Below are 15,935 nucleotides of genomic sequence, written 5' to 3'. Positions count from 1 at the left end.
TTTGTTTGTTCAGTACATAAAAGTAAAAGATTCGTTATTATTTAAATAATGAGCATCTTTAAGCAATAACGTTTTCAAAATATTTACATAAACATAATGGAATATATTTTTTAAATACTTTATATCTACGATCACATCAACGGCAGTATTATGTAATGAATGAGGTAATGAAATATCTTGAAAGGATATTTTCTTCTCTGTAAAGTAAATTTGTAATGCAGCCCTCTTAATGTTAGTCTTGTGAGTTATTTCGTCTTCTAATATGCTACAGCAATGTATAAAATTAAGTTTTGTTAGTGTTTTAGTCTTGTGTAATGTTAAAGTGTAATGTGATAAATTCAATAATTTTTTTGTAAGTTCGTATTCATAAAGGTAGGCTACATATCGTATTAAGATAAATAGTATAATATTTGTAAATTTAAATTCTTTGAAACAACGTCGATAAGAGGTTCACCTACCTCTGTTAAACTGTATGATGGTGCATTGTAAAAAATTAGGTAGTCTGACTTAAGTGAGATTGTATTTAGATTGTGTGTGATGCATATGCAATATCTAAGCATATGCATTTATGTTATTATCCTTTTAAAACGTTACATGATGAATTTCGTATACTTTTTAATGTCAACTAACATTATTTATCACGGACTATTACATCCAGATAAAGAATAATTACCACATGTTTGAAGATTAATTGTATTCCGATACGTTTAAAGTATTAAAATTTTTAGATTCGACTCATACCATAGTTGTATAAGTGAGGTTTCTTGATTCTGAATCCCTGCATCCGCAATTTCCTAGTGAGCCGCCGGTCAGATTGTCATCCTCTCAGATTGTCGAGGAACCAGATACATTTTTCGTCGAGTAAACTCGAGCTGTCAACCTTCCCACTAATCCTGTGATAAGGGTATAGTAGCTTTATCACGCGCTGCGGCTACAGTTCCTTCGGTTGAAAAAGCCACTAAATCTCACTGTTAAAAGAGAGAACTTCTAGAGCAGAATATTGGAAATAAACATTTACTGACACGGCCTCTTAAGACACGTTAATGTATGTAGCAAATCCAATTATTGGGTATTTACAATAAAATATTTGTGTTGTGATTTATGTGTATTTTACAAGCTCAGATGCTGTTGTAGCCATTTTATGATAACATAGAACTGATGTAAAGTTGTCTGTTTGTGATGGTACCATGCAAGTTCAAGACATGTAATTTCTGTTACAGTACCTGCAGTAAACCTTGTTTTATGGACAGGTTTTTTTCCTGAAAAGAGTCTGTTAAGCAACAAGTTTATTAATCAAATCAGGTTCCTTCATTAGAAACCATTTTAAAATCCAATGTTATGTTTCTAATTGCCAATCAAAAAAGTTAACCTATCCATTATATCTCGTAAACAATACAGCAAAGGCATAATGTTTGCAATAAGATTATTAACTAACAACATGTGTACCAATTTTACATATCTCTTTCAATATCATGAAAAAAATTAATAAAAATTGTTTCAGGGTATAACGGTTCGTTATAGACAAAATAAACAGTTCAACGCCGATTGCAAATTTTGATGTTTTTATTTTTTTTTTTGTTAAATAGAATGTTGCACAGACGATTCCAAACACTTTCAAAAGAGGCTGCTCATTCATTCCACATACATATGCCTGTCGAACAGATGCTCGTAGTTCACGTGATGAGAATTTACCGGAAAAAATATCGTCCTTCAGTAATGTTTCACTGCAAGTACACGAAGATGGTGCGACCTCGAAGAGAACCGCACCCAGCGAAAACGAATTCCGCCCCGAGCCAACATGCCTACGAAGGTGGCCGCAATTTCTAATTAAGTTATATCCAAAACGAAAAAAAAGAAAATTAGGTTGATTTAAATATAGGCCTGGCTCCGACCACCAACGTGAAATGATCTCTTCGTAAATTACATAATTTAGCGAGAAGCCATCGAACACGACCTACTCGTCCAGCGTTCGACAGACGACTGGTGATCTCATGAACTCGTCTCCTCCACGCAGGGAGTAGACGTCACATGACCTCACCGACCAATCACAGGCACGCTTCATTCACTCTACAGATATCAGCCAATTACAGAACAAGTTACAACACATTGACGTCAGCCGGGGCTACGCCCCATGAGCCTAGTCAGTCTCCGTTTCCTCAACATTCCTCTCCCCTTCCCCGGCATTTGTACCGCCATGTACGTAGTCGTGTGTTTGAATTGCGCGCCACGAACTACCACAAGAGGGCGCTTAGAAGCAGTGCGGCGATCCCTAAAATTGCTATGTTAATATTAATTGTAAGCCTTTTTGTTGTTTTCATCCATCTTCGCCCCAGTGCTGTGTAGTTTACTTGTGTTTCTTTAATTTAAATAAGTTACCTTAAATAACTATAGACGTTGCCCGGGCGGACCCGAACAGGCACGGACTTGGACGAGGATAGGAATGCTTTTATATGAATTATCATTAAATAAGTAAATAGTAACAAACTTTCCATTGTCAGTAATTTTTATATATTTTTAATGTTTATCTGTAATTTACTCAACTTTCGCCGGGGCACGGAGTCGTAGAATACAGTAACGGTAATTGTGTTGGCGCGAAGGGCGCCATGTTGCCACCTGCGAGCGATGAGCTCAGCCCAGTCCATCTTCATCACTGACCGAGAGCAGACGCGCCAGCACCCCGGGGACCTCAACCTTTGTTCATCACTGACCAAGTAATTTCTGTATCGTTAATTCTTTTTAAATCGCTTTCGTTCGTCATCCTCGGGGCAGCTCTCGGTCAGCGGGCTGTTTAATTAATTAATTGTCTCAGTCGAGTTTTTTTCATCACCGTGTAATAAGTATACTTTGCAGCATGGCCACGTGTGTGGACCATGCCCTCACCTAAACCGATTCGTGCCTCAGGCTTTTTAACCGTGTAATGTGTAACGTGTAACGGGCGTGTAGAGAGACGTGTTAGTGAAATTAAATCTGGAGAATAAATATAAAGTGAGTACTTATTTAATCACGTGGTGAGTGAGTCTAGGAGTGTGGCGTGCCCGACGCCTAGAGCGGGCCAGGTCTGGGTAGCTAGGATAGAAAGGGCTGGTAACTCGTCCCCACTTGGGCTACGTCACGCCCTGAGTGAGAGACTCCGCCGGGTCCACGTGCCCTTCCACGTGGTGGCGCCCATAGTTAACATCTCGAAATCACCGGCAATGCGCGACCAGCCCTCAAATGGCGCCCAAGAGCGTGGGGCGAGTTACATCTTCCGCGAAAACCAGACCTGTACGAGCGTGTGAGATAGGCGGTTGTTACGCGGAGCGCGCGGAACTAAAGTTCGCGCTGGAACTATTGTTCGCGCGGAGCGCATAGCGGGACTCTGGCGCGCCGGCCACGTGACCAGCCGGGCGCGCGCTTCCAGGAATTCGCTGCGAGCAGCCAGGTGGCCGCATTCCTCGCGACAACAGCAGCCGGGCCAGGTCAGTGTGTGTGTGTACCGCCATCCGCGTCGCGTCGCGTAGCGAAGGGAAGAGGGGCAATCGACCGGCCTCACCACCACACGACCATGTCGGACAACCACGGACTTGACAAAAATCCGGGCGCGATTAAGGCAAGTGAGTTGTTTCAAAAGAATAGCTTATATTGTGTTATGTGCGCGCGACCGCGCCAGGTGAGCGGGACGGCGATTTCTTCGTGGACGGACACGTGCGTGTGCGTAGGACAGTATGAAGCGCAGCCGAACCACGAGCAGGCAGAACGGGCGGATCAGTTTGAGGCGGGACACGGGAAGTGCACGGATGCGGAGTGTGAGGGCAAGACGCGGGAGGGAGGCTGGTGCCGGAACTGTCGCGCGTTCAAGCACACGGCGTGTTTCGCGAAGTCCGAAATAATCTCCTTTCAAGACGGGTGGTACACGTGCCAGTGGTGCCACCACGTGAGAATAGCGGGCCCGTCAGGCCGCAGCCCGGTGAGAGACGCCGCCGACACACCACGGAGCAGGGTACCTCTCATAGGACACGTGGAGCTACCGGAATTTGCGGGCAGAACCAGCGACGATCCGCGGAGATTTGTACACGCGTGTCGGGAACGCCTGAATCGCTACGGAGTGCCGGAGTGTGAGTGGGCGAACAGGGTGAGCACCGCGCTCAAAGGCGACGCCAAGACGTGGTGGCAGATCGTCCAGGAGTATGACATGCCGTGGACCGAGTTCGCGAGATTGTTCGAGGCCAGATTCGCGGACGTGAAGACAGAGATGAGAGTGCGGACGGAGCTGTATTGTCTCGAGCAAGGCGCGACGGAGGCGGCGGAGGCGTTTATCATGAAAAAAATACGTCTGTACAAGCGGCTGTTTCCCGGAGAAGAACCTACCGGAGTGCTGGAGCGGGTAGTTGAGCTGATGCGCCCGGAATTTCGCCCGTATTTACGCCCGATGACGCGGCGTCCGGCAGAGGAGTTCGTCCAACAGGCGCGCGTCTTAGAGCAGGACCTACGAGCTGTCAGACCGACCAGGATCCACGCCACCCTGAGCACCAAGCAGGAAGACACGACGCCCGCCGACACCAAGGCGCTGGTGCCCTACACGGCGCCCACCCGAGACCAAGCTAGGCGCGACGAACCCGGACCGAGCGGCCACGCGCAGCTGACATGGCGGAGACGGACTACCGGCGGCAGCCCACCACCTCAGTGCCACACGTGTCCACCAGGCACGTTCCATTGGCACGAGAACTGCCCGGTGAGGAACAAGTTCCGGCCTGACTTCGCGGCGCAGCAGCCGTCGGGAAACGGACGGCAGGGGGCGGCGCGCTAAGACAGCCCACCTCCCCCGCCTCACCTAACAACAACAGACCTACGGCGGCGGGGCCTCTCCTGGGTCACGTGGGAGCGGCGGAGGCCGACCTGTTGCGCATTCCGGTGGTTGTCAACGGGCGCGCAGTCCACGCGCTTGTTGACACCGCCGCCAGCCACAACTGTGTGGCGGCACGCGTGATTGGCCGTGACAACTTCGAGTACCACCCGGGCCAACTCCAGCTGGCTACCACGGGGGACGCCTGCTACACCCAGGGCGTCGCGACGCTGGAGGTGGACGTGCGGGACCAACGGTCCGTCACGACGGCGCTGGTGGTGGAGCAGTTACGTGATGACGTCATTCTGGGGCTACCCTGGCTCTACGAGCAGCACGCAGCCATCGACATCCGGGCCGGCTGCGTCCACGTCGGCACCCAGGGGCGGCGGACCATCCACGGGCTGGGTAAGCCTACTCCACCAGCAGTAAACCAGGTCAGTCTCGACGAGTTCCAGCACGGAGTTCCCCCCGAGTTTCGTGCTACCATCCAGCAGGTCCTCGATCATCAGTGTAATGTGTTTGCGTCCGCGGACCCGCTGAAACGTACCACCATAGCTGAGCATGCCATCCCGACCCATCCTCACGAGCCAATGTTTATCCCACCCGGTAGCTACGGCCACGTTGGTAAACAGAACATCCTAGACCAGGATCAGGACATGTTGCATGACGGGATAATTGAGCCTAGCGAAAGTCCGTATAATTTCCAGGTCGTGTTGGCAGAAAAAAAAGACGGGAAACTACGCTTCTGTGTCAATTTCAAACCTATCAATAGAGTGACAATTAATGCCCCACCCCCCCTGCTGAACATAGCCGACACACTTTCAGGCCTGGGTAACGCCAAGATATTTTCTTCCCTCGACCTAAAATCTGGGTATTGGCAGGTGCCGATACGTCCGGCGGACCGACCCAAGACGGCGTTCACAGCCCCAGACGGGCGGAGATTTCAGTTTTGCGCGATGCCATTCGGCCTACAGGACGCCCCCGCTACCTTCCAAGGGATGATGACACGGGTCTTAGACAACTACTCGGGCAAGTTTGCGGCCGCGTATCTGGACGACATAATTGTTTGGTCTCAGACGTGGGAAGAACATGCGCATCATTTAGCATTAGTCTTGGAACGCCTGGCGAGCCATGGTCTGACATGCAATCGCGAAAAATGCCACCTGGGGACCACAGAACTAGATTTCCTGGGCTTAGTGGTTAACGCGGACGGAAACCGACCCACGGAAAAACAGCTGAGTGTAATTATCAACAAGGAGCCCCCACGCACGCGCAAGCAACTGCAAAAGTTCTTGGGGCTAGCTAACTGGCTGCGAGCCTTCGTCCCAGAGTTCTCGGTAGTAGCGGCGCCGATGACAGAACAGCTGTCACCCAAACGTCCGTTCAGGTGGACCGTGGAAGCCCAGAACGCTTTTGACGAGCTAAAACGCAGATTTCAACAGTGCCACTTACTCGCGCGGCTGGACCCAGGCAGACCCCTGATCGTACAAACAGACGCGAGCGAGAAGGGCATCGGGGCCATCCTGTTACAACTCGGCGACGACGGCGAGCCTCGGGTGATTGAATATGCAAGCGCCAAGTTCGGCGACGTCGAGCAGCGGTATAGCGTGAACGAGCGTGAGTGTCTAGGCGTAGTTTGGGCCCTCAGACGCTACCGCCCACACCTGGAGGGGCAGAAATTCGTACTGAGAACTGACAGCCAATGTCTCAAATGGCTGGCCACGATGCAGGGGCGACGTTCGAAGCTGACGCGTTGGGCCATGCTTCTACAGGCCTTAGATTTCGAAGTCGAGCATGTACCGGGAAAACAGAACGAACTAGCGGACGAGCTGTCGCGAGATCCGGACGTCACCGTCACAGCCTGTGACGATGCGGAGTGGGAGGAGCTTTTGCCACCACCCAGCGGGCGCATACCCAGGACCCCGCGCACCCCGACAACCCAAGCCGCATTGTGTGCCCTAAACCTTAACGTCACACCGACATTACCGCCAGGCGCGGAGCTTGATGACTTAGACGCCTACGTGCGAGCGGCCCAACTCACGGACACAGACACACAGGAGATCGTGCGCCGTTGCGGGAGCGGAGAATGTGAAGGCTACCGTGTATTGGACGGGACACTGCAGGCGCGACCTAAGGGGACAGCTGGCCAATGGCGGACGTTCGCGCCAGCCGCCACCCGCCGGGAGGTGTTTGACATGTATCACGTGAACAGGCTAGCCGGACACCCCGGCGCAGACCAGACGCGACGCGATCTGCGGGAACAGTTCTACTGGCCAGGGGTAAACAAGTTTGTACGGGACTGCGTGAGGAGATGTAAACATTGCCAGAGGCACAAGGCGCGCCGCACCGACGGGACAGCCCAGCAGGTACCCAGGCAGCCCACCGAGCCATTCCATACAGTCGCCATAGACCTAATGGGACCATATCCCCGCACGCCCCGAGGGAAAAGATTTTTGTTGGTGGTGACAGACTGCTACACGCGTTGGGTGGAGGCCTACCCCCTGGCGAACATCCGCGCCGGCACCATTGCACGCAGCCTGGAAACGGAGTTTTTTCCTAGGTGGGGGTACCCCCGGGTCCTGTTGTCGGACAATGCCACCCAATTTGTCGGGCGCCGGTGGGCGCAGCTGGGGAGAAAATGGCGGGTAATCCTACACACCACCCCCGTGTACCACCCCCGCGCGAACCCCACGGAACGACGCAACCAAGAGGTGAAGGTTCAACTGCGGTTGAGGCTCGCGGATGACCACGCCCAATGGGACACGCACATCCCGGACGTTCTGTACTGCATCCGGCGACGGGTGAACGCGGCAACCGGCGAAACACCAGCCACCATGGTCCAGGGGCGGAACCTCACCCTCCCCGGGGAATATCACGTGCGGCAACAACAAACGGACCCGGACGTAGAGAGCCCCGAAGGACGCCTGAGGCGATTGGCCGAGACGCACGATAGGGCGCGACGTAACCAGGCAGCTTACCAAGCACAACGCACACCCGAGACGACCCGCCCGCCCCCTGAACTGAAACCAGGCCAGCTGGTTTACGCGAGGCTCCACCCCCTCTCCTCCGGCCGACGCAACTTCTGCGCCGGCCTGGCGCCAAAGTGGTTTGGCCCGGTGGCGGTGGTCAAGGCGGGGCCCACGGCGGTCGTGATAAAGTTACCCTCAGGCCGGGCCGCGAAATATCACCGGGACGATGTGCGCTTGGCACAGGAAGAGACGGAGGCGGCGGACGAGGCGGAGACGGGGCAGGAAGAGACGGAGGCGGCGGACGAGGCGGAGACGGGGCAGGAAGAGACGGAGGCGGCGGACGGGGCGGAAGAGACGGAAACGAGACGTGACGGAGCAGGGACGCGGCAGGAAGAGACGGAGGCGGCGGACGAGGCGGAGACGGGGCAGGAAGAGACGGAGGCGGCGGGCGGGGCGGAAGAGACGGGAACGAGACGTGACGGAGCAGGGACGCGGCAGAGAGAGACGGAGGCGGCGGACGAGACAGACGGGAGGGCGGCCGCACAGCTGGTCACGTCCACCCCAACAGACGGGGGCGGGTTCAGAGGCTTCCCGGACCTGGGGGCGGGACAGGCGACGCCCCTCGCAGTCACAGATGTCCGGCCGAGGCGGCTGTTCGAAGACTCGGGGAGTGACGTCTCGCCTTTCAGGGGATTTCTCAGGGACACGCCCGGAGTGACGGAGGGCCAGTCGACATCCCAACCACTGATAAGGTGGCCGGAGGAAGTAGAGAGTAGGCCGGGTTCGCCGGACGAGCCATTATGGCCGCTGCATTACTCGTTGGCAGACTCCACGTTCAGGGTGACAGTAACCGAACCGCAGGAAGACGAAACACCGCGGGAAGAGAGGGGAGACCGGGCGTCACAAGACCCAGTTCCGGCTCCGCGATACACGCTACGACCCCGAGGGATCGCGAGGAAGCACAGCTGTTGTTGATAAGGGGGCGACCACGCCCACAGGCGACCCAGCGGAAACGTCGACATGACCGGCTATTCGAGGGGGGGGCAATTGACGTCAGCCGGGGCTACGCCCCATGAGCCTAGTCAGTCTCCGTTTCCTCAACATTCCTCTCCCCTTCCCCGGCATTTGTACCGCCATGTACGTAGTCGTGTGTTTGAATTGCGCGCCACGAACTACCACAAGAGGGCGCTTAGAAGCAGTGCGGCGATCCCTAAAATTGCTATGTTAATATTAATTGTAAGCCTTTTTGTTGTTTTCATCCATCTTCGCCCCAGTGCTGTGTAGTTTACTTGTGTTTCTTTAATTTAAATAAGTTACCTTAAATAACTATAGACGTTGCCCGGGCGGACCCGAACAGGCACGGACTTGGACGAGGATAGGAATGCTTTTATATGAATTATCATTAAATAAGTAAATAGTAACAAACTTTCCATTGTCAGTAATTTTTATATATTTTTAATGTTTATCTGTAATTTACTCAACTTTCGCCGGGGCACGGAGTCGTAGAATACAGTAACGGTAATTGTGTTGGCGCGAAGGGCGCCATGTTGCCACCTGCGAGCGATGAGCTCAGCCCAGTCCATCTTCATCACTGACCGAGAGCAGACGCGCCAGCACCCCGGGGACCTCAACCTTTGTTCATCACTGACCAAGTAATTTCTGTATCGTTAATTCTTTTTAAATCGCTTTCGTTCGTCATCCTCGGGGCAGCTCTCGGTCAGCGGGCTGTTTAATTAATTAATTGTCTCAGTCGAGTTTTTTTCATCACCGTGTAATAAGTATACTTTGCAGCATGGCCACGTGTGTGGACCATGCCCTCACCTAAACCGATTCGTGCCTCAGGCTTTTTAACCGTGTAATGTGTAACGTGTAACGGGCGTGTAGAGAGACGTGTTAGTGAAATTAAATCTGGAGAATAAATATAAAGTGAGTACTTATTTAATCACGTGGTGAGTGAGTCTAGGAGTGTGGCGTGCCCGACGCCTAGAGCGGGCCAGGTCTGGGTAGCTAGGATAGAAAGGGCTGGTAACTCGTCCCCACTTGGGCTACGTCACGCCCTGAGTGAGAGACTCCGCCGGGTCCACGTGCCCTTCCACGTGGTGGCGCCCATAGTTAACATCTCGAAATCACCGGCAATGCGCGACCAGCCCTCAACATGAAAAAATCTTTTACACACAGAACTCTGGGCTTCCCCTGATCAGTCTCTTTTCAATTTCACCTCGAAATCGGGGACTCCCATTCTCTTTCTCTCTCCCACACCGTGAGAGAGCAGTTATCACACAGTTCCCATGCAGGGGGGGAATTCCCGTCTTTATCTCGGTTGGCGGGGAAGCACTGTTCCTTTCTCACTCCCACTTACAGGCCTCTCATGCCTCTCTTTCTAACCATCACACAAGCCCAGACACAGTCCCGTGATTTATAATTATATTACAACACGTTAATAAAATTTAAGAACAATAATTATAATACGAATTACATTACAAAATTAAACTTATTGAGAAAAAACCTGAAAAAGTAGGCCTAAACACGTAAAAATCTGGAACAGCGACTTCTTTGTGAATAATTACATAAAAATTACTAATGATAGAAAATGTCTAATAAAATAATCAATACCTTCTTAAAAACATAGCAGGTGAAAATAACATATACTAGTATCCATAATTTCTGAATATACTGTTTCCTAACTTATACATCACTCAAAAAACATTGACTTATTTATATTTACCTATACAAAAAAGAAGTTTAAAAGAAAATTATTTAATTAGGAGGGCAGGGTTCTGCAACATTACAAGGGTGAAAATATTTGAAGATCAGAACACTTTGCAAAAATTAACAAAAACCTACACTTTCTCTTTAATCCAAGGAGCATTTAAGAAACTTTTTTTTTTTTCATTTTACTTAGTCAGGAAAATGAAACGCACACGCTCAGCTTGAATGATGAATGGATCAAAAACTAAAAATAAATAAATATAATCAAAGACTAATGATTGTGCAATTAATCTACTCATTGTAACTGAATCATTTTCTTTAAACTAGTCTGTTATGTTTGTTATGACTTTTATCTCAAATAAACTGAGAGTGACAGGAGTTAAGTACTCATCTTAGAGCTAAAATCAAGATAACACTGTTATTAAAATTACTATTGTAGTATTTAACACATTAATCATTGTAGTATTTAACACATTAATAATTTGCTTCTTCATTAAATCTTTATTACTGCTAATTGCGTTACATTCATTCCTATTACATCTGTTCCACACTTCCTCTCGTCGTCCTATTTCCATTGCCAACTTGACCACACACTATATCCCTCACACTCTCTCTGTCCAACCTTAATACTATACATATACCACAACAATGAAATCCACCTTAACTGAAAGTATTATTTATCAAATCCGTGTATTGGGATGATGTCGCTAGCTGACCTGTTGCAGTTTCTCCCGGGGGGTCGTGGCAAGCAGCGACCCCGACCAAGGTGGCAGGGAGGGGGCGTGCCGGCACCCCCACTCCCCCCAGTACCCCTAGCACGCCTGGGAGCCTGACCGGCCAGCCGCACAAGCCGCCTTCTTTCATAACGGTGAGAGTTCGCCCTGTGGCCTTCACCATCTTGTTGACCACGAGTTTCTTAATGTGTAACATCTTGGCTATCGGTATACGGCGTTTGGTAGGAGTCACTTCGGGAATGCGTCGGAAATGTGTGACCACGGTGCTTTTATCTGTGGTGGATGCCGCGAACCAAAGTTCACACAGCCAAAAGGAAGCTTTATAGTAGTATTAACCGTTTAACGAATTTTAACAAAATAGACAATATTTCAATGAAATTCCTTGTCGAAAATCAGGTCCATATCCAGGGCTTATAATTTTTTTAAGTCTTTTTACAATTTTACTGAAGATATTGCATTATATAATTTGAAGTTTTGGTCTGTTAATCAAACGATTCAACAGTCGACGACTGATCCGGCAGCAAATTTTTGCGGCAGGTTAGGAAACTATCTGTGATTGGTGTCGAGAAATGTAGTTGAAAACAAAGATTGCATAAATTTGTCACGCTCGGCATTATTTTAAAGAATTCCGGTATTCCACATAAAATTTTTTGTCAGAGTTTCATATTATAGATGTATTTGCAACATGAGAACATGTGAATTTTCTTGTTACCATGGTTAGATGTTACATATATCTCTGGTTTAGGGATAGAAATGTACAGTGTAATGTCTTAAGTGGTGTATTGCCTCGTCAGGGGTGTATCTGTGTCAAGTGAGGCAGGATGATAAGCGTGACGCTCGCTGGTGCTTCTAGCGCGATGTCGCCTCTGGACTGACGCGCAGTCTTCTCGTCGTGCATGTGACAACTATGAGATTTCAGTGGTGACCACAACATTGTATGACAGAGAAATACTAGCATTTCATTTAGTATTTCCAACTTCCACATGGAAAACCCAGTCGGATAGCTGGACTGGTATTACTAACTACCTTTACATCAGCTTGCACACGGTGAAGCATGTGACGAGTCACAATCGTGCCCGGCTGAGACGACAACTATTCCTTGCAAAAAACATAAAACACTTCAAAAATATCCAGACGATTGTTGCAAGTAGCGAGTAGTGGGACGTAAAAATCTGTTAATGACTGTTAATTGGCTTCAAACTGTTCACAATAATTACCAAATAAAAAAAGTTCGAAATGAAGTTCCAGTTTTATTATTCTTGATGAAAAAAGTTATTACATGTTGCCGAGCCGCCGAGACGCCACAACGCCCACAACCTCTCGGCTCAGCCCAGCAGAATTCTTCGATAAACTAACTGCTTTATATTATATATTTTATCACATATGTACCTGAAAGTAATTTAACTAATTAATAATGAGTTTCATGTTTATTTTTTTAGCCTCTGCGAGACATAGCAGTCGTGAGTGGACAGACAGCCAGATTCGAGTGCATTGTTCAAGCTGAGCCTCAGCCAAACATCCTCTGGTCAAAGAATGGAAGAATCATAGAGAACTCGGAAGACTACCAGATACACTACAGGAACGGAGTGTGCAGACTGACTATACCACAAGCATATCCTGGTTAGTAGTTCTCAGCAACATCCGTGTGGCTTGTTGGCACTGTTCTTTTTCTCTTCATGGTGGGAGAGCAGCAACCAGTTTACGACCTATGCATTAGGACAGTAATTGCCAAACCCGAGGTCATGACACAATTAAGGGTCTCAGGTATAATGCAAAAGTTTGCAACTTGGGTCCAAGGTGATGAATGAATACTAGAATATTGCAAAATTATGAAGAAAAAAATTAATACAGTATAATCCTCTTAAGAAAATCAAAATCAGGGAAAGTCTCTTTGCATACCTAAGTTTACGTAGCAGCTGAAACCAATTCAAAGTTTACAATTATTTAAAATCTGTATTAAAATAAATATTTAAAAATACAATTAATAGTATTGGCTAAAAGCAGATTAACAAACTTGACAACATTAAAATCCTCTGGCTTAAACTAAAATATAATAAATTAATCAAACCAAAAATTTTACCTAAAGCATACATACTAAAATTATATTAAAATTATTACAATACTTATACCTAAAAAATAAATCAATAAAAAATATGTTCTTTTAAATTCAAAAACCATTTGAGTTTAATTCACACTGTTGACTAGGGTCACACCCTCAAGGGAATGCTTTTCAAAACAAGACACCACTAGGATATCTTAAGCAATTTTCAAATTGTGTGATTGTTTTTTTTTTCAAAGCTCTGTGTATTGTATGTATGCCCAATTAGGCATGGGTGTTAATGTCATCATTTTTCAGGGGAACATATACAACATAGTATATTGGCCAAAGTTACTCATAAATAAATTAGTCAAGGCATAATGCTCCTTCGACGTTGTGGTCATGACAGACGATGAGAGGTGACGAGATGAAAATGGAGAACTGACAAAATGAATGGGTGCGGTAGGTGAGAGTGCCATGAGGAAACACACTGGCTCGCTCCAATGACCGCCACATTTGCGAAAGTTCCAGGGAAGATGGGAAAGAAACTCAGATTGGCTGGATAGGAGGCGAGTCATCCAACCACTTAAGTGACCGGCCTAGTCAGAGTTGTATTTGATAGTGAGGCAGGATGATAAGTGCGACACTCGCTGGTGCTTCTATTGCAGTATCTAGACTGTGGACTGGCACGTAGTCTTTTTATCATTCATTGGCCAAGTGGAGATCATACCATTACATTGTAGATAAATTTATTTATTTTTATTTTTATTTTTATTTTATTTAAATTTGTTACAAGCCCACCGACAGTCTTGAGACTTTAGAGGTGGGCACGACATAAAACAAGTACGACACAAAACAAGTAAAAGCAAACACTATCACAATAAATAGAGACAGCACAGGATAAACATAAATCATGAAAACAGAATGAAGATAAAGGTGTTATGCAAGTCCCTTGAGTTCTTTCCATGCTTAAACTTTATCCTGAAAACCAGCATTTAACCATTTTTCACTCTTCTAAAAAAACAAATTTACGAACAAAATATGCAAGCAAACAAAACTACTCATCCACACTTGGCGTGTTCTTAAATGCTTTTCACAAACAGACACCACTCGCGTTTCTTGAAGTAGTTTAGTTTTAAAATTGCGTGGTTTTGTCTGACGCTCTGTGCACCGTATATGTGCCAGGGTAGGTGGGACCACCAATCACTGTTGTGCTCGAACTGTCGATCAAAACATTACTCGCATGCATAGGGTGGGATCTGAACCCATGCCTGCTCTGTTCACTAGCACGGAAGTTGAAGCATGTTGAGAAGAAACGTTATGACTTGACTTTCCAAGTGAGTAACTTCGCGTTGTGTTTCTGTTTTGCGCAGAGGATGCTGGCAATTACACATGCACGGCAACAAACATGTTTGGTACGATCGGGACGTCCTCATCGTTGCAAGTGCCAGGTGAGCGGCGTTCCGTACGGAAACCTTAGCTCTTGTTGTTTTCTGGAGGAAGGCGTAGTACCACGGCCCAGCAGCCTGGTCGGATCCTAGTCATGTGGCCAGGTCGTCACTCGTGAAACTGTGTACGCGGGAGCTTCTGTGGTAGCTAGAAGATGTGACACGTCTCTCGTCGGTTTGAAAAGCTTATCTTCTTGTATTGCAAAAGGAAAATTTTATTTGAAATAGATGATAGTGATTATTTTGTACTTACTATTAACTCTTGCCACTCCCGCAATAAGCAAAATGTATGCTCTTTTAATGCTAATACTCATGTAGGTAATTGTGTGCTCAGGAAACCCTTTTTATTTTTGTGTACCATTGCAAAAATTTGTGTCATATTCTAGCTTACTGGTTCTCAAACTTTTTTTTAAGTCTGGCCCATTTAAAATCCTGCAAATAGTTTTAGGTTCACCATGTACAAATTTCTGAGAAATATGTTGTAATAATTAATGCCTCACAAATATGTATATACTGATGGTCAACTCAAGGTTTGTGTACAAACAGTAAATAGGGACTATAGTGCTGTACTAAACTAAATCACTGTTCGAGAAAAACCTGTATAGTCACTCAAGTAACACGTATAATATTATGTGTTGATAAAAAGAGCAGTGTGTCTGTAATGAAGTGGTATAACAGAGTAACTATATTTATTTTTATATCTGGACACATATTTCTCTGGAATATTATAGGGCACACTCTTTGAGAACCACTGATCTAGTTCATTCTGCCTTTCAAGGCTTCCTTTCTAGTTTTAACTGAACTCTATCCTTAATTTGTTATTAGAACAAAATTGGATTTCTTCAAATGCTTCGTTCGCTGGGGCTTCCTGTTAACTGTCACACAAAGTCATTTTTTTTTTTTATCTGTTCTTGTGTATAAATATTTGTGATGCAGAAGTAAAATAATAGCATTTGCAAGCAATGTGGTGATGGTTTATTTAACTGCCTGAGCACTCTTCTTTTGCATTTTAACTGATGGTGCTGGGATTTAAATGTTGCCTGCTCCCTGGGTAATGGTGCTTTTTGTATGTGAAATTGTATGAATGCTTTGTATAACACAATATGACAATAAACTGATGCATAAACATTAACCAAGGCCATTCTAGATAAAAAAAAAATTACAATTTTACATACATTAAAATTTTGTGCTATTTTTGTGACTCTTTATATGTAT

General features: G+C 47.0%; 1 protein-coding gene across 3 annotated transcripts in view; it reads left to right on the top strand.

Moving 5' to 3' along the window:
* The window catches only part of LOC134538266 (titin), a 381,555-nt gene that overhangs the window by 347,751 nt on the left and 17,869 nt on the right, over nt 1–15,935 (top strand). For all 3 annotated transcript variants that reach the window (XM_063379427.1, XM_063379428.1, XM_063379429.1), the window contains 3 exons: nt 11,226–11,368; nt 12,674–12,854; nt 14,646–14,723. In XM_063379427.1, coding sequence (XP_063235497.1) covers nt 11,226–11,368; nt 12,674–12,854; nt 14,646–14,723 — 402 coding nt within the window. The remainder of the gene's footprint in view (nt 1–11,225; nt 11,369–12,673; nt 12,855–14,645; nt 14,724–15,935) is intronic.

This window comes from Bacillus rossius, chromosome 13, assembly GCF_032445375.1.
Source record: "Bacillus rossius redtenbacheri isolate Brsri chromosome 13, Brsri_v3, whole genome shotgun sequence".
NCBI classification, from domain to species: Eukaryota; Metazoa; Arthropoda; class Insecta; order Phasmatodea; family Bacillidae; genus Bacillus; species Bacillus rossius.
This window is presented reverse-complemented; position numbering and strand designations above follow the sequence as displayed.